We start from the raw sequence: 20,531 nt of genomic DNA, 5'->3' as shown, positions 1-20,531 counted from the left end.
ATATACCAGGCAGGCACGTGTCCTTGATGGCCCAGATGTAGTGACAAGCCTTCCCTGACTGTAGTGACAAAGTTTTCCCTGACTGCACACTACACAGGACAGAGTCCTGCCTGGTCCCCCAGGGACCTTCCTTATCTCTCTCCCTCCGGGTACAAGTCACAGCCTATCTTGGAGGTTTAAATGAGCTTGCCTGCGATGCTGTTAAGAACACTGGGGACAGAAGCTTCAGCCCCTCTTGTGTATCCCAGTATCCAAAAGTATGACCACTGTCATTAAGTCTCTAGTGCTGGCCTTCATGCCCTCGCCTTAGTAGGCCCACAGCAGCTGATCCCCACTTCCCACCCCATGGATTCAGCACATCCTGCCAGTTGGCTGCATCTGGCTTGGTCCATCCTCATAAATACAGAAGATTCTGGGGCTCACACATGCTCACTGGACCATACAGAAAAACTTTGCCCACAGCCTCACTCTGGGCTTTGCTGGTCCCATCTCTGCACCGTGTGTGAGATGTCTGGCAACGGATGAATTACAAATTTCTTTTCTTTTTCATTTTTTTCCCCACTTTAAATCTCCGTTCTCTTGGGAGAGGTGTGTGTGTGTGGGGGGGGGGGGTGCACCTGCACATGCCCCATAAGCCAGAAAAACTGTTGGATCTCTCCTTGATCTGGATTGAGTTAGATATGGGTGCTAAGGAACCAAACTTGGTCCCCTGCAAGAGCAAACAGGTGCTCTTAACCCATGACCATCTATCTATCTATCTTCCCGGCCCTGAGCTGCTCGTTTCTTGATAAGAAACAATATTGTTTTATTTTACCTTTTTCTCATTCACAAAACCAGATCCACACTGGGGAAAAAATTACTCCTCTTTTGCCATTTTTTAACCAGTGGAGGAGTCAAGGACACTATGACCATTAGACCACCACTCCCCTGTCTCCTGACACAGGCTTTGGCCTCAGGCATGTGCCCCAAGCTTCCATTCCTTGTCCCCTACACAGGCAAGATCATGAGAAGTTTCTCTTATGCAGCACAGGCCTACCTGGACAAGAAGCAGGAGGTTTGTGTCTGGCAAAGGTGACTTGAGCTTCAGGGCCTGTAGAAGTTCCAGAACGACGCTCCGAGACAAGTAAAACTTATCCCGCTCCTAAATAGAACAAGATAGAAACGGTCCTGTCATTTCTCAAAATTCAATTTGCATGATTCGGTGCCAAACAAGCTTCAAGAAATTGACAGATCGGGAACTCAAAACAGGGTTTAAAAGTGCAACACACTGCCTTTCGGAAATAAAAGTCACACCAAAGACAGATGGCTGTGTGTGAGGAATGAGTCCGCCACCGCTGCTGCAAGGACACATCACAGACCGGATGACGGATGGCGGGGTTTCTCTTAAACATCAAACCCATGGGATCTGCTTCCGAAGACACACGGAGCAGAGCCCAAGAAGTGCATCAATCAAATAAAACTAAGCTTACTAATATATTGTAGAGCTGTGCACAACGGACCGTCGACTGAACACTAGACGGGCCTTCTTTATTATGAAACACCACACTCGTGGAAAAAAGTGCGCAGTGTGTAAATGTCCGGTTATGTGAAGTGCTCTCGGTGATGTGCCCCCGGGACAGAGAAGCACATGGCAAACCCGTCAGGAGCTCCGCGGATCCGTGCTTCCTCTCACGGCTTCCATTTGCATGGTTGCTTACTGTTAACTGGGTGAGGAAGGCTTCCTCTTCGAAGGCAGGGTGGAGATAAGGCTCTTCCTGAACTATTTCTTCCTTCAAAGCACTTCCTGCTTGCTATCCCCAGATGGGCATGGCCCGTCCTGGCTGGGTACCTTAGTACCCAGAAAGTTTTGTAGATTTAACCTCAGCGCCAACGTTGTGCTGGGACCATCAAAACCAAGTTTCCTCCGGGCTTTCTTGGTTTATGGTTCTAGACAGAACACATGCCTGGAGAATGTGAAATCCAGTCTCTAGCTGATGCTTGTCTCTACCCTCACTAGCTTCGTAAACTGCAACTCTCAGTCACATGTCCAACCTCCCAACATTCCCAAGGGAAACGGACCTTCAGGGCCAGGCTCACAACCCTACAATACTCTGCTCCTCTGGACACTAACCTCGGGGTTCTGTAAACTTGGCCATTATACTGATGCCTCCAAGAAGCTTAAAAGAAAATGCCCTGTTTGCTTAATTATTTAAAAACTCTCTCTCCCTTTCTCTCCCTCCCTCTGTCTCTGTCGTTCTGTCTCTCTTTGTCTCTCTGTCTCTGTCTCTCTCACTTTCTCTCTCTCTGTCTCTCTCTGTCTCTCTCTGTCTCTGTCTCTCTGTCTCTCTGTCTCTCTCTCTGTCTCTCTCTGTCTCTCTCTCTCTCTCTCTCTCTCTCTCTGTGTGTGTGTGTGTGTGTGTGTGTGTGTGTGTGTGTGTGTGTGTGTGTAGGGCAGAGGACAACTTTCAGGACTTGGTGATTTCCTTCTACCATGTGGGTCCTGTCAATTTCAAGCTGTCAGGCTTTGTAACAGGGCAGAGTCCCCTGTTACAAAGCCATTTCACTGGCCCTAAAACAAGTTAAGTGGAAGTCTAGCTTCAAAAGTCTCTGTCCTCAGCTTTTTAAACTGTACATCTAGTGACTCAATGTAAGGCTGGCAAAAAAAAAAAAAAAAAAAAAAAAAAAAGGTGAGGGGTCGAGGGAGGCCACTGACAACAGTAAAAGGTTTCTTGACCAAATCTTAACTCGGAGTTAAGTGTGTGACAAATCCTAAGTGTCTCCCCCATTTGTCTGTGTTATATCGTGTGACTTTGCTTCGGCCTCTGTTCTGAACATCACACACATACACTAAGAGACACACACACACTCACATATACACACACACTCATACACACTCACATATACTCACACACACACACATACTCACACACTCACACTCACATTCACACACACTCTTTCACACACACACACACACACACACACACACACATACACGCCCTGCATTGAGCATGTGGGTGTGCACTAGATGGAATACATGTGGGTGTGCACTGGAAGGAATACATGCTCAGGCTATGACATGCTATCAGTGACTGTGCTTCTACAAAGGCTCTGCTTTTCCAGAACATATGGCTTAGCTTTGGAGAGCAAAGACTTGTAAGTCAGCCCCACCACAATTCCTCAGCATGTATATGCCAAGGGAGTGTACCTCTGAGTCATGGAGTTAGAATGTTTCATTTTGAAATTGATGCTTCAGTAGCTGACTTTTTTAAATTGCTACCTAAATTTTAGCTTGGAATCAGGAAAAATTTTCCGACAATTTGAGATGGCCTTGGAGGTACTTCTGCAATGACTGTACTACATATTTAGACAAAGCATGGTTCTCAGCATCAATGAGAATAAAATAAAATACCAAACAACTCTGAAGAACATTAAAGACAATCTATGTCCTGCAGTATCAAATATTCCAGTAAGATTTGATTCTTTATATAAAAATAAACGAGCAAATCCATCTGATTAGTAAGAAATTTTAAAATAAAGATTTACCTTTTTATTTTTAATGTGTTTGTGTATCTGTGGGTGGGCATGTGTCTACTAGCGCAGGTTGCTGCAGTGGCCAGAAGAGGGCGCTGAATCCCTTGAAACTGGCGTTCTAAGAAGCCATAAACTGCTCAACATTGGTGCTTAATTCCTCTCCAGGGGCAAAGTATGTGTTCTTATTGCTGAGCCATCTTTCCATCACCAAAAAACTTACCTTTAATAGATGGTAAAAGTACATGCCCACCAAACAGTTGTTCTAAAATAAGCTTTCCCATGGTTCATTAGTAGTAAATATTTGGTTGTATATGTATTTTATATTCCTGCACGTCCCTGCTGGCTTGTGAGGCTCTGGTCCGTCTTCTCTGCCCCTGTTTTATTATTGTGCAGAAGGTGCACAGCACTGTTTCTAAACCTGAAGAATGATGTTAGCAGGGCTGTATGGTGTTCATCTGCGAGAGGCTTTAAACTGCCAACACCATCTTTCTACCATCTCCCCATCCCTTGTGTGTGTGTGTGTGTGTGTGTGTGTGTGTGTATCTTGACACACACCAGAAGAGGGAATCAGATCCCATTACAGATGGCTGTGAGCCACCATGCAGTGCTGGGATTTGAACTCAGGACCTCTGGAAGAACAGTCAGCGTTCTTAACCACTGAGCCATCTCTCCAGCAGCTTGTTCTGTGTCTCTTGTCACAATTAAATTTTTCTTTGTATTTTATCCCTGTCCTTGTTTGGAACTTACATAGTGTATTTCTGGCTTTTGAAGTTTATGCTCAAAACAGTGACATGTGTGTTAAGAGTTTAAAGTTACATATAATCCGTGTCCTTGTGAACAATAGGGAGAGTGCTTTAAATCTATCCCTGAGCTACACACACACACACACACACACACACACACACACACACACATCCTGTATACAGGTTATTGTTAGCCAGTATTTTATTGTCCTTTAGTCTTATACTTAGTAATATTAATATTAAGCATAATTAATATCGCTACTACTGTTGCTTTATATTGTCAATGATCTTCTTAGAGTTACACATTTTACTCGTTTCTTTGGTAAATTTCCTTTGTATATTTAAAAAGAGCTTCTTGGTTGACTCAATTTCCTTCTTATTATAATACATCTTGAAATATTAGGTCAATAAGAATATGTTCACATTTTCAGGGGCTCAAGAGATGGCTCAGCCGAGAACAAATAGTGTTCTTGCAGAGGATCCAGGTTCAGTTTCCGGCACCCACTTGAAGAATTCATATCTGTAACTTTAATTCCATGGGACCCAATGCTTTTCTCTGGCCTCCTTGAGTACCAGGCACACACGGAGCACATACAAAGATGCAGGCACTCTTACACACACACATGAATCAATGAATCTCCTTTGAAACTGATCAATACCTTCTTTTTTTTCTTCATGAATACCTCCTTAGCCTTCAGTCTTAAAAGGTGTTCTGAGCTATTGAGAATTCTAGGTAAACAATTCTTTTTCTCTTGTATCATTTTAAAGACATTCCCATTGGAATCTAGTTCCCTCTGGTGTCATGAGGTTTGCTGTTAAGTCTATTTTCAGAATGTTTGTTCTCTCAGCTGCTCTTAAAACATTTCTTTTTCTTGCTTGTTCCAATCACAACTGATCATATAGACTAACATGTGCAGGTGAGTGGGCACAGTTGAGTGTGTGCAGCTGAGTAGACGCATGGGCACAAGTGGGTGCAGGTAAGTGGGAGCAGGTGAATGTGTGCAGGTGAGTCAGCACAGGTGAGTGTGTGCAGGTGAATGAGTACAGGTGAGTAGGCCCAGGTGAGTGGGCCCAGGTGGGAGGATGTGTAATACTTTGGATACATTGTATCCCAAATCAGAGAACTGATTAACTATACAAATGATAAAAGCCTAGTCTGTTTCCTACAGATTTGTCTACTGCATATTAGATCTTTATATCTTTCACCTTTTTGTCTTTGTCTCAGTGTTTTCAGATGTCTTTCTGCTTTTCCATATCCCCAATTCTCCCTTTAAGCTATGTCGAATTTGCTATTTCACCTGTCAATTGTGTTTCTTTTTTAACATTAGTAATTATCTTTCATATGTGTCAAGCTTCAGTTGGTCTGATTCTTTTTTAAATGACTAAATCTCTTCCCAGGTTGTTTCTTTAATCCTTCATATGCTTATAAAATGAGTATACTCTTATAGTGCAGCATGTACTCTAATGGCCCCGTCTCACAATTTTCATATTCTTGGCAGAAATATCATTTGTATTTATTGACTCTCTTAATCTAGTCCCTGGTGGGTGTTTTCGCTTGGGCAGAATTGATTTTAGACTACTTATGCTCCTCAAGGTTTTAGCCTCAGGAATGATGCTGGGGCTGGGCTGCAGGCTCTTCTCTCCAGAGATGCCTAAGGTTTGTTTCTGGGCTTCCTTCTGCAGAGGCACCGAGGCTGAGCACCTGTTGCTGGAGTCGGATCAGAGTCACGTGGCTTGGGCTTGACTGATGTCGAAGCTTGCAAGTACCATAAATTCAAACCATTACTCTTTTCAATGACCTGCCTGTGCTTACTAATTTCTCAGAGGATACCATTTCCCCATTAGAAGCCTAAACTCCATGGCATTACTTGTCACTGCCACATCATAAATGTATTCGTCCCAAACTACCCTTTCACCCAGTGCATAGCCTTGCAAGCGTTCTGACTTCCTGAGGGCAATGACCTGGCTCCAACTCTTGGAATGGAACTAAAAACACCATCCCCTTCTCTTGTGTGGACATTGGCACTCGAACCACCATGCAGTTAAGACAGCAACTCCCTGACACAAACCCACTTCCATGCTCCACATTCGGGTTCTCAATCTGCCTTTCATTTGCCTCTGTTCTTCTTATAACATCATACATAAATTTAAAGGAAACATTATAAAAGTATTGCTCTTTCTCATCCAAGATAGAGCATATAGATATATTTTATATCTAGTCTTTTCAGTGGGGATGGCTCTGGATCTTCTAGACTGCCTGACTGGTGTCACCAGGGCTCTTTTTGTTTTCCTGTCTTCTCATTTGGTTATGTAAGGGAGGCGCTATTAGATAGAACTCTTTTGAAATAAAATGACTTCTAAAAATAAAGCATTTTGCTGAATTTGAGACTGTGTTGTGTGTATCCCCTTTCTTAAGCATAAAAGAAAAAAGGGGGGGTTGAGTTACTTCTCAAAGAGAATGTGCAAGGGAAAAGATGCTATCTTGAGAGGTAGAAAATGTAAGCCCCAGGCAGGGCGGTAAGCTGCTTAGGATGTGAAAGGCCAATGAAAATGCTATCATGGGACACTTAGCATGGCGGAATGGGTACAAGTTGGTAAGGAAGATGACCAGGGAGCTTTTTATAAATAGAAAGAAAGCTTTGTTGTAAAATGCGAGTCCTACGAGGAAAAGAAAGGGCTCATAGAAGGAGGGGACAGAAATAAAGAGTGTTCTACATGTTCAGGAGGGATCCACTGAAACAGAGGCCCATTGAGAACAAGCTCAGGACACTGGGCCTTGGAAGGAAGCATGGTAGCATCCTCAGGGTGGGAAGGATCCCACGTTTCCCTGCTGCCTGCAGTTCCTGAGGCCAGTGCCCACCAGCCATGATAAGGCAGCCATCACCACTGGACAGGAAGTACTTTTCCATTTCCTCAGGCAGGGAAGAGAGGTACTGAAGACAATCCAGCAGAGGAACCCTGACAATGAGTCTCTTCTCAGAGACAAGGACACAAGCACAGAGCATTAAGGAGCACACCAGAGGCTTTTACAAATACAGAGCTGCCATTTTTCCCCTCTGACTATAAAGGACACACAGTCATGTCTAATAGTGAGCCTGCTAATGATGCTCTAACAAACCTGTAAAGGTCTTCGTGGGGTCACTTAGGCCATTTCTCTTGTTTTCTAAACCATGTGGCCTCAGTCTACCAATCTGTACATTCAGAACCAGCTAATGTATACATGTGTAAAGTATCCAACCGGACCTCAGTTTAACATCTCACTGTACCATCAATAAGGCAGCTAAGCTGGCAGGGATTTGCCAGTTCTGTCTCTGGGGTCGTGGGGATACATAGAAGGCTTACCTTTGTGAACGCTCGATAGCACAAGCCACACAACTCCACCAGGTAGGCCAGCGTGAAGACTGCATTCTGAATGACAAAGCTCAGTAGCTTGGAAAATGGCTCCAACAAACTCTACAATGAGATCAGAGCCAGATAAGTCGTTTGCTTCTTCCTTCTATAAAGGGATTCGTCTTATTGGACCTTAACTGCAAGAGTTTTTTTTTTTGTTTTTTTTTTGTTTTTGTTTTTGTTTTTGTTTTTGTTTTAGAAATCCAATGCAAGCAGCTGTTAATTGCCATTCTGTTGGTCTAATAAATCAACCAACAATTCAAAGAGAATGACCCAGTAACTTTATTGCTAAAAGAAAAAAAAAATCAAGCCTCTCATTTTCTCACATGGCATCATTGACAAACCAACCCAACTTTGGCCCTGTCCTCATACAAGGCTAGGCAATGCCATCTCTGTGAGGCTGTGTTAGGACCACTCAATCTGTTCTCTGGACCCTCAAACAGCTGTGGCTGCTCAGGTTTGTACCCACTGGTAATACTCTTGAGAAATGCCCCATGTGTATCACCAAGGCCCATGAGTTCAGTCCTGCTGCCCAGTTTCCTGCAGGTATTTATCAGAGGGAAGTTTCCTGTTTGTTTTCTTATCTGAGCCCTATCATCAGGCAGAGCTCAGTGCTACCTCGGTGTTTGTCCTACACAAAGTCTTTCTGACAACCCAGGGAGAGTGCAGGCTCTAGCACTTGATTCTACTCTTCTTAGATGGAACCTTGTATCTAGATACAGACATACACAATCCATTTTTATTAACAATATAAGAAATTAAAGTGCTATTTAATTCTTCAGAGCCATCCATCTTAACAGCCACACTGAAAACAACACCTCAACAATATGTGTGTATGAAACTTTCACTTCAATGTTCTTCCTTAAAATACATTTCAGAAAAAGAATGACTTGATAAGAGGATTAAAACATTTAAAAATATTTACTTGGTGTGTGTTCACATGTGAGTGTGTGTGTATGCCACGGTACACATGTAGAGAGGTCCAAGGATAACCTCAGGTAGCTGCGTTTATCTTGTTTTAGGTAGAGTCTCTCTTGCCCTCTCTCAAAGCCTCTGTCTGACATCCATCTTATGTGAGTTCTTGTGGCGGGGACTCAGGAAACCAAAGGCTTTTACTCTCCAAGCATCTTATCATCCAAATATGAACTTACTTTTACAGATTTAGATTATTTTTATTTATGTGTGTGTGTGTGTGCGTATACTTGAGTGCACGCTTATTTCATGTATGTCCAGGAGCCTGAGAAAGCCAGAGAGGGTATCAGATTCACTGGAACCAGAGTTACTGCCTGACATGGAAACAAATTTGGAGTCTGCAAAAGCAGCAAATACTCTTAATTGTTAAGCCTCCTCTTCAACCCAGATATGAAATTTTCTGATGTTCTCTTTATGTTTGCAGAAAAACTTTACTTGTTTTTTGCTCCCAGAGAGTGGGTGCAGTTTTTTATTCATTGGTACTCCTCTATAGAAATCTTTGTGGTGTTTTTCATATAAAAAAACTTTAAAGAAACTTGGAAATGGTGAGATAGAAAGATATATTCTGTATTATACAGAAACAACAGCTAATTGGCAACATGGCACATCAGAAAAATCCAGACACTTGCTCTCTAAGGACCTATGCTTAAGTTTCAGATATTTACAGACTGGCTTTATGACTTTGGCTAGACATGTTGCTTCTGAGCCTATGTCTTTCTCTGTACAGTCACAGACTAAATAATCTCTCAACCAGTTAGCATGAATTGTGATTCTGTGAAAACACAGTAAAGAAATAGCTAAGAAAGCATAGCTATAAGAAGTGTGCATTGTTGGTAAATGATGAGCTAGTAAATATGCACTATCATAAAATAAGCTCTTATACTGCTGCACAGGAAGCATCCAAGATATGTGAGCAGGGTATAAAAGGAAATGAGAAACAGTCTTGAACACCCCAACAAGTCTCATGAGTTTCCTGGCATCCGCAGGAAACTGTAAGTGTAAAGCTTGATCAAGGAAGTGCTTCCTACAGATAATATGAGCATTTAGAAGCTTTAAATGGGACTTGAAAGATGAAAAGATGTTCAGCACACTGACAAGGGTTTAAAGTATGCCAGGCAAAGGAAACAGCCTAAACAAAGGTAAGAGTCTAAGACTGTGTAAAGCACTAGATGCAGTGCAGGAACATTCAACAGACAGTGTTCACTGTCATCATGATGATAGTGATGCTGACTTTGAAGTTGCATGGGAGGCAAGGTTGAAAGAAACAAGTAGCAGAGATTAGACTGGGGAGGTGACTGGTGCGAAGGGATGTAACTGTGTGCTACATCAAGGAATTTAAATGTTATCCTGAAAGAAATCAGAAGTAATCAAAGACTTTTAGCTAAGGAACCAACACAGCCCTATTTAAAAGGCTCAACTAGTTGGTCATCTGGAGGATGGGGTGGTAGGCTAGCCCAGCATGAATGGCTACAAACAATGCGGAATGCTAGCAGGGGTCAGTCCATACACAGCAGTCATGTTATCAGTATTGCTATCTGCCTGTCTTTCAGTTACAAAGTAATAAAATAACTAACAAGTCAAGCTTTTCTGAAGTACTTTTAAAACAAAACAAATAAGCAAAAAAAAAAAAACCAAAAAAAAAAAAAAAAAAAAAAAACAAACCCAAAACAAATAATACATACCCTCGTGGCATTGGTAGAAGGTATCTTCAAGAGGCAAATCATAATTCTCAAACTGGAATCTAAAGAACACTGTGAACAGATATGAAAAGGGAAAAGTCAGCTCTCAATGCTCCCTGCATTTATTTTGCAAAAGGAAGAATGTAGGTCTGGAATGGTAGCTCAGTTAGCAAAGGGCTTGCCACATATGCATAAAGCCCCAAACATGCTCTCTAGAATCCATGTAAAAGAACTGCTTGTTTTGGTAGGTATTTATAATCCCAGGGTCAGGTGATAAAAGCCAACTCAGTGGACTCAGGCTGGGAAGAGAACCCATCTCAAAGACATGGTAGACCATGCGTAAGGAGTGATTCCCAATGCTGACCTCTGGCCTCCACGTGAACACATATCCACAGCAATGCACATATACATATATACACATGCACAAACACACATACACACACCCTCATGTACTTACACATACACACATATGCACACACCAGTCTTACTGTAACTACAGCTATACTGTTTCCTATGTATATTAAAAATTACATAAAATTAAAATAATTATTGAATAAGTTAAACAAACAGGTGCCATTCTGAAGCTATTTCTCAAAGATACGGTTTCAGAATTAAATGATATAGAAAGTTGGATAAAGAACAGGATGGAAAGATAAATGTATGGATAGACAGATGGATAGATGGATGCTAGGTGGGCAGATAGGTGGATGAACAGGTGGCTAGAGAGATGGCAGGTAGACACATAGGTAAGTAGACAGATGTTAAATAGATACCAATCTAAGGAGGCTCACTAAATTATGAAAATCTATTTAGGGGCAAAAAAATACCTTATAGAAATTATTAGTCCAAATAAGATCCAGTTTTAGCACCCTGTCTCTGGGATTTGTTTCTTATTTTTAATTTTTCACAAGGCTGGGGATTACACTTGGTCCTTGTACACAGTTAAAAGGTGTGGCACTGCTGAGCTACATGTCCCCAGTCTCTAGGAGGGAAGTCACCTTCCCTTTGTCAGAAGACATGACCCAGAACCCAGAGAAAAGCAGTGCGAATTCTGAGAGAGAAAAGTCATGCTTTGTAAGACTTTCTGTCAAAACATGCTTTGAAAATCCCCAAGTTTGCAGGGATTGGGAGGAAAGGGCAGAGCACAGATGCCAAGCTGACACTGACTGTTGTTGCAAGCATCCTTACAGAACTTCTCTGCTGTGGGCGCTGACCCCTTTCCACACAGTGTAGACTAAGCCAGAAGGAGCCTCTTGTATCTCTGGACTGGCAGCTTGTCTGCCACCTGAAATTTGCATTTCTTCAAATGCAAATCCTCAGGCCACCCTCTGGCCAGCCACAGCCCTCTCTCTTTAGCAGGAACAGTGGTGCACACTGAAGTCAAAGAACTACTTCACCGAGACTCCTCAAAAGCAAACCCTAAGAGTTTCAGTGAAGAATATTTGCCCAAGAGATAAAGGACAAACCAGAATCAGTTCTCGGATCTAACTTAGTAAGGAATGCTCTTACACAAATCCTGGTGGTATTTTCTAAGCATCTTTTGAAAGAACTTCGGCCTGTCTGATATGCTGACACCCTTCAGAATTGGTGTGACATTTACTTACTTTAAAATGGGAGCTGAAAAACTAGCTGCTGATCAGGTCAAACCCCAGTGACTTTAAAAGCCAGAAGATGTCATTTGGGGGGGGGGCGATCCGTATACTGAGGTTTGTTCCCCCATAACCGCCATCAGCAGGAGAGGAGCTCAGCCCTCAGTAGGAGCCATGCATTAACACTGTCAAGGGTCTCGGTTCTCCTTATTAGGTTGCCTCTCACCTCACCACGCCACTCATTAAGGGTGGAGTCCCTGCAGGCGCGGCTGATTGCCAATTGTTTACCGCAGCAGCAGCACCCCCTGCTGGTCAGTATTGAGTTCAACATTTCCACTATCAATCCGAACAGGTGCTTCTAAATGCTTCTGAACAGCTCATCGGGAAAGAATGTTCCAGAACGACACGCTGGTCTAAGGGAGTTCTGTGTGGCCATGTTAAAATGTGTGTGTGTGTATGTGTGTGTGTGTGTGTGTGTGTGTGTGTGTGTGTGTGTGTGTGTGTACACGCACTCGCGCGCGCCGTGACACACACAGAAACCGTCTTTTGCGCTGCTTTCCTCCGTCCCTTTGAACCCTAAGCAGCAGAACCCAGCAGGCTAAAGTCTCTGAATTACGACCCCATAGCACCCTCATTAGCATCCACCGGTTTAACAACGGTGATTGCCACGGGTAGAGCTGACCTTTGCAACATTTTCCACATATGAAGCATGTATTCCCGAAGTACCAACATGTGACTTCACTGGTCAGATGAACAAGTGATTTGGTTTTGTTTCAGGGTAAGTCATCTTATCTGTGAGTTTCATGAAGAAATCACACAACTCTAGGCAAGCAAGGGTCGAAGAATGAGCTTTGCCAAGGTTGGCTACCTCCTGGCCCAGCTTCTGGAGATACGAATGCTTGCCGCTTTCCTGCTTGGCATCAGTGTGCAGCCATACAAAGAGCACTCGACTGACAGTCGGGAGGTGCATCTCCCATCTTCACCCCACCTCCATGGAGCTATTACAACTCAAAACTCCTCTCTTAATGTGCAGCTCATACACAAAATGCAAACATACAGAAAGAGCATGCCTTATTGGTTTCTCCTGCTTTAATAAAATAACCTCCTGTTTTTCTTTCTTTTCTTTTCTTTTTTATTGTCAGGTCCGTGATAATAATGATACTTGAACTACCAATTAACCACTGAATATCATCTTGCCCTTTCCTGAACACTAATCCAAAAGAACACATTTCACTAAATAACTCTCTAAAGCTAACACTTTACCTTTGTCTGGGTTCCCTTTAGATAAAACTATTAAATTCCTTGCCTATTGGATAGCCACTTGAAAAAAAATGTTTCTGCATAAAGGCGATCTAAGGGTTGGGGGTATAGTTCAGTAACAGAATGATTGCCTAGCATGGACAGGATGCTGAGTTCCAGCCCCCTCACTGAAAACAAACGAGCACAAATTTAAAAAGAAAGAAAGGAAAGACCACAAACTGTTGGCATTCAACTGAACCATGTGGCCACTGGGCACCTTCATTATCAGCAAGTAAAGTGTCCAACCCATGCTGCTTAAGGCAGAGTGGATGACCTAAATAATTCTCTGCACTCTGGCTGACAGATTTCCCCTATCCCTTTGAGATCTACCAGTTCACCTGACGGTGCTTCATGTGTTGGTCTCTTTAAGCAGATGGGCAGAAAGTAACGGAAGCTAAAAACCTGGGCTGAGCTCACCTTCAGAGGTAAAACACAAGGCAGCTTGGCAAAAAATGTCTGAAATTGGTTGCTGATTGTGGTCCAGAGGCTGCTAGGAGAATCCATGGGCAGAGCTTCCATGAAGGTGGCAATGTTTTCCAAACAGCGTATCATAGCACCCCCTGCTGGTAAATTCTTTTTGTTATTTAGACCCTAAAAACACAAAAGCATAGGCAATCAACTGCTGAAATAGTACATGAATCATAAAGCTACCCAGTGAAGGTTTGCTTAGAAATCGTAATATTCACACTATGAACATTCTGGGCAGCCTGCTACACAGGCTGATTGTTCTACTGGGAAGAAGGAATACAGAAGAAAAACCAGTGGAGGCAAAACCAGTGACCTTTCCATCCATGAGATAAAATGGGATCATGAATTAAGAAATATCTAAGGATATATAACTGGTGCCTATATATAAGGGTATATATATATATATATACTGCCTTCTGGGAAGAATCTCCCAGAATAAAGACTGTAGCTGCAGAAACTAGCAGCTGCTGTTGTCTTCTTAGCAACATCTGGGCATGGTGACACAATCCAGGACTTCTCTATGTAGTTCATAAAGACATCAAGCCCATCTTGAGATACAACACTGCATCATGAAGCAGTTCAGATGTACCTCATGGAGGGAGATAGGTGTGGTCCAATGGCTTTGCCTGGGGCCCAGGGTACCTTCCACACAAACCTACCTCCAAGAGCTGACTGAGGGCAGCAATAGAGCTCAGCTCATTGAAGTCCATGAGAGATGTGGCTAAGGTCCGTAAAAAAGTCCCATCTATAAAGCAAACGGTCAAATTTAGTAGGGTTTCCAGGAACTGGCCAGGCTTTCAGTGTCTGGGTCCTCGGGGACTGGGTTACCTTTGATGGCACTCTGGAAGAGCTGAGGGAAAATGCCGTTGGGGGCCAGCTGATGGAAGATACAGCGCAGGAACTGCTTGGCCACACCTGCTGCATTGCCTGGAACCATCATGCTGCGTGCAAACAGAGAGGAAAACACAAGCTATGGATCAAAGAGCGTGTGTGCAATGACTTGGAGGTTAGCCTCTGAAAGCCACAATTTTATCCGCTATTACCTATAGTCAAACTTAATGCTTCATAACAATTTTTCAGACCGACCTATAAAGTGCCAAGGTCACAGCAGAATTATTCCAGGCCTTCTGAAGATCATTCCAAAGCCAGTGACCTGCAAAGGCCACACATCCAGAAGTGGACAAGAGTTATCAGCAAGGACATAGCAAGGTCAAGAGAGGGTTGCCCTGAGAGAATTCGGTGAGTATCATCAGTTCTTTTAGGAGACCTGACATGTTTTCTTGGAGTATCTGAGGTGGCACCTGTGGTAAAAAGGAGCCAAGATTGTTACACGGCTCTGCCTCTTAGGCAAAAGCGCCAGAAAGAATAATTCCTGAGGTGGTTGGGGAGGTTACCAGAAGGGAGAAATCAAAGATCTCAAGTGGGTGAAGAAAAAGAAGCTCTCCTAAGCTAGGTTCATCAGCCTTGACTTCATTATGCCAAGTCTACCCTGAAATGTTGGTTCAAAGGCCAAAGATGACCTTCAGGGGAAACAGAAACTTATGACTAAGTTAAGGAAACAGAACAAGGGAAGCCTTTGGCTATTTGTTTCATGAGGCTCCCATCACCCTAAAATTAACAACCGAAGAAACTGTTATCTGAATAAATAAATAAGAACAAAGGAGCAGGAAGAGAACACACAGCACAGTATTTCTCTGGACACTTCATCCAACTACAGATGACAAGAGTATGTCATGACCAAGTAGGGCTTATTCATAGAATGCCAGAAAGCCTCACAATTTATATAGAGGCTAGGAAGAAGGCAAGGAAGAGGACCAGAGTTCAGATCATCCACGTGGGCACAGTGAACCGCCTATAACTTGAGCCTCAGAAGATGGAGATGGGGAATCCTCTGCATGAGCAAGCTTCCCATCCAGACTAACTGCATCAGCAAGCTCTGAGGCCTGATGGAAAGACCCTGCCTCAAAGTATAAGGTGGAGGAATGACCAAGGAAGATTCCTGATATCAACTTTGGACCTCGCCACACAAATGTGCATACAGCTACAGACACACGCACTCACATATGCACTCACATACATGTGAACTGTCACATATATAAACACACACTATACACACAAAAAAAGAGAAAAAGGTCAATGTAACTCAACATGTAAAATAAAGAAAAAAGGCATCTATGAGTTTTAAAATACTCAACATAGTAGAAATAGAAGGAAACACCCTCAATTTGTTGAAAAGTATCTGTGGAAAAAACAAACAGACAAAAACAAAAACCCTGGCTGACAGATAATCAGAATGAGAGGCTGAAGGCCAGAAACAACAGAAATGGTCACTTCCACATCCCTTTCTGTACTGGTGGCTCTGCCAACTATAACATACAAAAACCTAAAAGTATCAGAAAGGTGATAGTGATACATACTTTTGGTTGTTGATAGCATCCCCCCCCAAATAAAATAATACCATAAGGAGTCTATAAAGTCTAGAGTATAAGGAACCTCTAGAACTTGCGTGTGAATTCAGCTAGAATACAACATTAATCCAGAAAATATCTGTTTATCCATCAAAAAAAGTGAAAATTATTTCCTTTAAGATTCAATTTTCATTGGCTCTAAAATACATAAAATTCTTAGAGATCAATCTAACAAAATTTAACAAGAGATTTACAGATTTTAAAATTTAAGTATTTAACAAAAGATTTACAAAAAAAATCACAAAATTTAAAACTTAACCAAAGATTTATAAGACCACTACTAAACATTGCTTGGGAGCTGGCTGGGTTGATGGCTCAGCCCAACAACACTTGCCTTACAAGTTCCAGGATCTAAGTTTGAACCCAGAATCCTCATAACAGGGAGAGGTGTTGGTAGTGTACACTGAGAATCCCAGCACTGGGGAGGTGGAGACAGGGACCACAGGGGCTCACTGACCAGCCAGTCTAGCCTAACTGGAACCTCTAGACCAATCAGAGGCTTTGTCTCACAGGAGCTGGATGGCATTCCTGAGGATGACACCCTCTACATATGTGTGCACACATTTCAAAATCATAGCTGAGAGAAACTTAAACTTAATCACACACACACACACACACACACACACACACACACACACACACACATTCCAGCATTGTTCTATCAGTTATTTCCAGATTAATGCACTGTCAACTTCAGTAGCCATTTTGTCATAGCAAAGAGAAGCTTGGACACAGTGTAGCACTGACTCCTGTTATGTCAACAGTGGGAAGACAGAGGAAGAAGCATCTCCATAAGCCAGGGCTCAAAGCAAAACACTGTCTTGAAAAGCCAAGACAGAAATATAAAGGAGAAACTAATTTGGAAATTTAAAGAATCTTTATATCTAAACAAATCCTTATGAAAAGAAAGAAAAAAAGGAAGGAAGGAAGGAAGGAAGGAAGGAAGGAAGGAAGGATACTCTCGCTACCTGATGCCAAGCCTCACTAATGTGATCCAGGTCATGACCCCTCTGGGGGTTGCATATCAGATATCCTGTGCATGAGATATTTATAATTCACAGCAGTAGCAGAATTACAGTCAGGAGGTAGCAATGAAATAATTTTATGGTTGGAGATCATCACAACATGGGGAATTGAATTAAAGGGTCACAGCTTTAGGAAGGTTGAGAACCACCACACTAGATTAAGGATCAGCAAACAGACCAAAGGAATCAGGCAGATACAAGCTACCCTATGCGGAACTTGGAGCTTAACGCATATCACAGTGGAGCAACGAGGAAAGGAGTATTTAAAACAAGAAGGTGCTGACATAGCTGGAAATTTGATGTGAGTACAGAGCAAGTTCCTACCCAACAGTATATAAAAGTTAATATTGATGGATTATGTAAGTGATAAACCTAAATGCTAAAGTTATGAAACTAGAGAACACACCAGGAGAAAACAGTAGAGAACACTGGAAGCAGACAAGGTTTTTGTTTTGTTTTGTTTTTTTGTTTTTTTAGCTAAACAATAAAAATCCATAATTACACACACTCTGAAGCACGGATAAGTTAGATTTGTCTAAATGCAAACCTTGCCGGCAAATTATAGCATCAGGAAAAGGAATGAGCCCAGCCTAGATAAGGATATTCTTAAAAGGCATTTATTCGAAGAAGACCGACAAGTCCAGAGTTAAAAGAAAACAGCCCAATTTAAGAGATGGAAAAGGTTATTTAAATGAACACTTCAGGAAAGGATATATAAAACAGTCGATGAATACTTGAAAAAAGTTGTCATTAGGAAGATGCAAATTAAAACTACAAAGAGATAACCACCATATAGCCGCCCCACCTGCTACAGTGAGAACACCCGCAATACCAAAATCTGGCAAGAGGATGGGGCAGCCTAACAGTGGAAATATAAAATAGCATCTTACACAGGACACAGAGCATAATCTTTATTTAATATGTTCTTTATTTTTACAGATTTGTCTATGTGTGAGTATAAAACACACATGTTCAGATACCCCCGGAGTATCAGAAAAGATACTTTTTGAGGTCAGAAAAAAACACCGGGTCCTTTAGAACCGGAGTTACAGGCAGTTATGAGCTGTCACGGGTGCTGGAAAACAAAGTTAGGTCATCTGCAAGAACAGCAAGCACCCTTAAGTGCTGAGCTAGGCCCTAGCACAACCACGTTTACACAACCATATTTACGTAAGAAAAGTTCTGATATCTTTTTTTTTTAAATAAAGCACATATTTTGTGGCCCATGGATTTCATTTCCAAGAGAAATAAAGCATCCATTTGCAAAGAGCCTTGTCTGCGAATGTTCATAGCAGCAGTGAAATCGCACCAAACTAGAAATAGTCCCGATATCCTTTAGTAGAAACCTGAGCTGACCATGGGATGCACGCTCAGCTTTGACAAAGAAACAGACCAAGGTACCAGCAGCAGCATGGATAAATCTCAAAGCATTGTTGCCTGAAGAAGCCCAGACACAAAACAGCAACACAATTCCAGTCATACAAAGCTCTACAGCAGGCAAAATTAATACACCACTGAAGAAAAGAGCATTTGCTCTACAGCAGGCAAAATTAATCCATCACTGAAGAAAAGAGCATTTGCTTCTATGGTTGGATGACAGCCAGACCGGTGAAAGGTGGGCCCTTCTGACAATCATGGTTAAGTTCTAGCTTGACAGGGCCCAGCTGTGCAGATCGAGCTATTCATCAAACTCAGTGTATTTACACTTAGGGTTGTGTGTACATTTTACAAAAGAAAAGTCACACCTAAAGTGCCATCATGGTGTCTGCCAGCAAAAATATATTATTATACACAAGCCCAGCCAGGACAGAGGGTCTTAGGTGTTTTAAGGCAAAGCGTGTTGGCCCTTACTCACCTAATGCCCTGTGACCTCAGTAAAAGCTAACCTTGAGTGATCTCCATGGTCTGGCTGCTTCTATCCTGTTCTATCCTGTTTTACCTTCTGCCATCTTCTCTGTGTCCACTGAAGCCACACTGGTCTGTCTCCAGGTTTACTGTCCTCTTTTCTAGCTTGAAGCCCTTGCCCTGGTGGTGCCTTCTGCCTGGGGCATTCTCTCCTGCCTCCATAACCCCACTTAGATTTTGTTTAAATAGCACTTCCTTCAGGAGACTGTCCTTGGCCATTGTCTCTAAAATTGTCCCGAGCCTTCTGGAATTAGTTAATATTCATAACACACTGCATTAAATAATATGAAATTACATGGGCAAATTTTTATTGGTTAACTTGCTTATACAGTCTCTTCAACTTGACTGTAAATCCCACAAACACCAGCATTTGACATCTGACCACCCTCTCTAGACCCTCTACTAACTCTGTAGACACTCATTATGGGTCTATAACCTTAGCACAGGGAACACTCGGGCGGGTCCCCTGAGCTCACTGGTTCTTTGAGAGACCTTGTCTCCAAAACGAAGGTGGGGGATGCCGAGGGTGACACTCAGGTTTGATTTCTGACCTCCATATTCACTGTGTACACACGCAACTAAATAAATGTGTAATCGATTAACACTATGTGAGTGTGTTTCCTTCACAGTAGTCAGCACAGTTGCTACATGCTTTTATGACTATTCATTCATGTCTGCCCCCTTGGTAAGACTGAAAGCCAAACAAGGTGAGGAATCATGCCAGTTGCTGCCTTTAACTAGGACCCAAGCCGGGCTGGGGCGCAGGGTGCGGTAGAGCCTTTTCCTAGAATGCTTGAGGCTCTCAGTTGGATTCACAGCATGACAAACAATGAAAACCTCACTTAACTAGTACAAGTTGGGCTTAAAAATACTTGTTGGCTAAAATGAGCAAAAGAGTAAATGTGCAAGCCCAGGTCAGAAACTCTCGAGAGCTACTATACAATGGCAGCCCAGCCGTCATCTCGGGAAGCATGTGCTGGTGGCCTGTGTCTGACCGTCAGGACATGCACAGGGTGAAAAAGAGAAATGAGCCGAGCCCACTTGAGGTTCTTACCTTTCTGCCTGATTAGAAAAGGTAGTGCTGGATGCGAGCCTAGAAAACAAAGGGAAAAGTCACACAGGAATCTTCGCTTTCCACGGTGAAGTGCATTAGCGCTAAGCTGGGACCTCGGGTTTGGTTGTGAGAGTATAGGTCCTGAGAGTCCCTTTGTAAGGTATCAGAGCGACCACTCCACAGTCATGTGCAGGGTTAAACTTAATCCCAACCTCCCAAACCTGTCTTCTGTATCAACCGCAGATCCCCAGGTAAATGCATACAGGTAAAAAAAAGTTTACTCTCACCCACCCAACATTAAAAAATAAAGGTAGTTGTAACCAGGCTGGACAGACACCAGAACCTGTGATCCAGTGATCCCTGTATTAAATCAATGTATGTCTCCGTCAACGACCTTTACAAAGCCGACTGCGGTGGAACCGTGAGCTT

At 42.7% G+C, this 20,531-nt stretch overlaps 1 protein-coding gene across 4 annotated transcripts in view; it reads right to left on the bottom strand.

Annotated features, from left to right (window-relative positions):
- Nucleotides 1-20,531, bottom strand: part of UNC79 (unc-79 homolog, NALCN channel complex subunit) — a gene marked incomplete at its 5' end in the record, with an annotated part of 173,122 nt that overhangs the window by 24,679 nt on the left and 127,912 nt on the right. For all 4 annotated transcript variants that reach the window (XM_080922443.1, XM_080922444.1, XM_080922446.1 and 1 more), the window contains 7 exons: nucleotides 1,037-1,141; nucleotides 7,596-7,706; nucleotides 10,298-10,366; nucleotides 13,600-13,773; nucleotides 14,310-14,395; nucleotides 14,479-14,591; nucleotides 20,103-20,141. In XM_080922443.1, coding sequence (XP_080778569.1) covers nucleotides 1,037-1,141; nucleotides 7,596-7,706; nucleotides 10,298-10,366; nucleotides 13,600-13,773; nucleotides 14,310-14,395; nucleotides 14,479-14,591; nucleotides 20,103-20,141 — 697 coding nt within the window. The remainder of the gene's footprint in view (nucleotides 1-1,036; nucleotides 1,142-7,595; nucleotides 7,707-10,297; nucleotides 10,367-13,599; nucleotides 13,774-14,309; nucleotides 14,396-14,478; nucleotides 14,592-20,102; nucleotides 20,142-20,531) is intronic.

This window comes from Micromys minutus (assembly GCF_963924665.1).
Source record: "Micromys minutus genome assembly, chromosome: 1".
Classification (NCBI taxonomy): Eukaryota; Metazoa; Chordata; class Mammalia; order Rodentia; family Muridae; genus Micromys; species Micromys minutus.
This window is presented reverse-complemented; position numbering and strand designations above follow the sequence as displayed.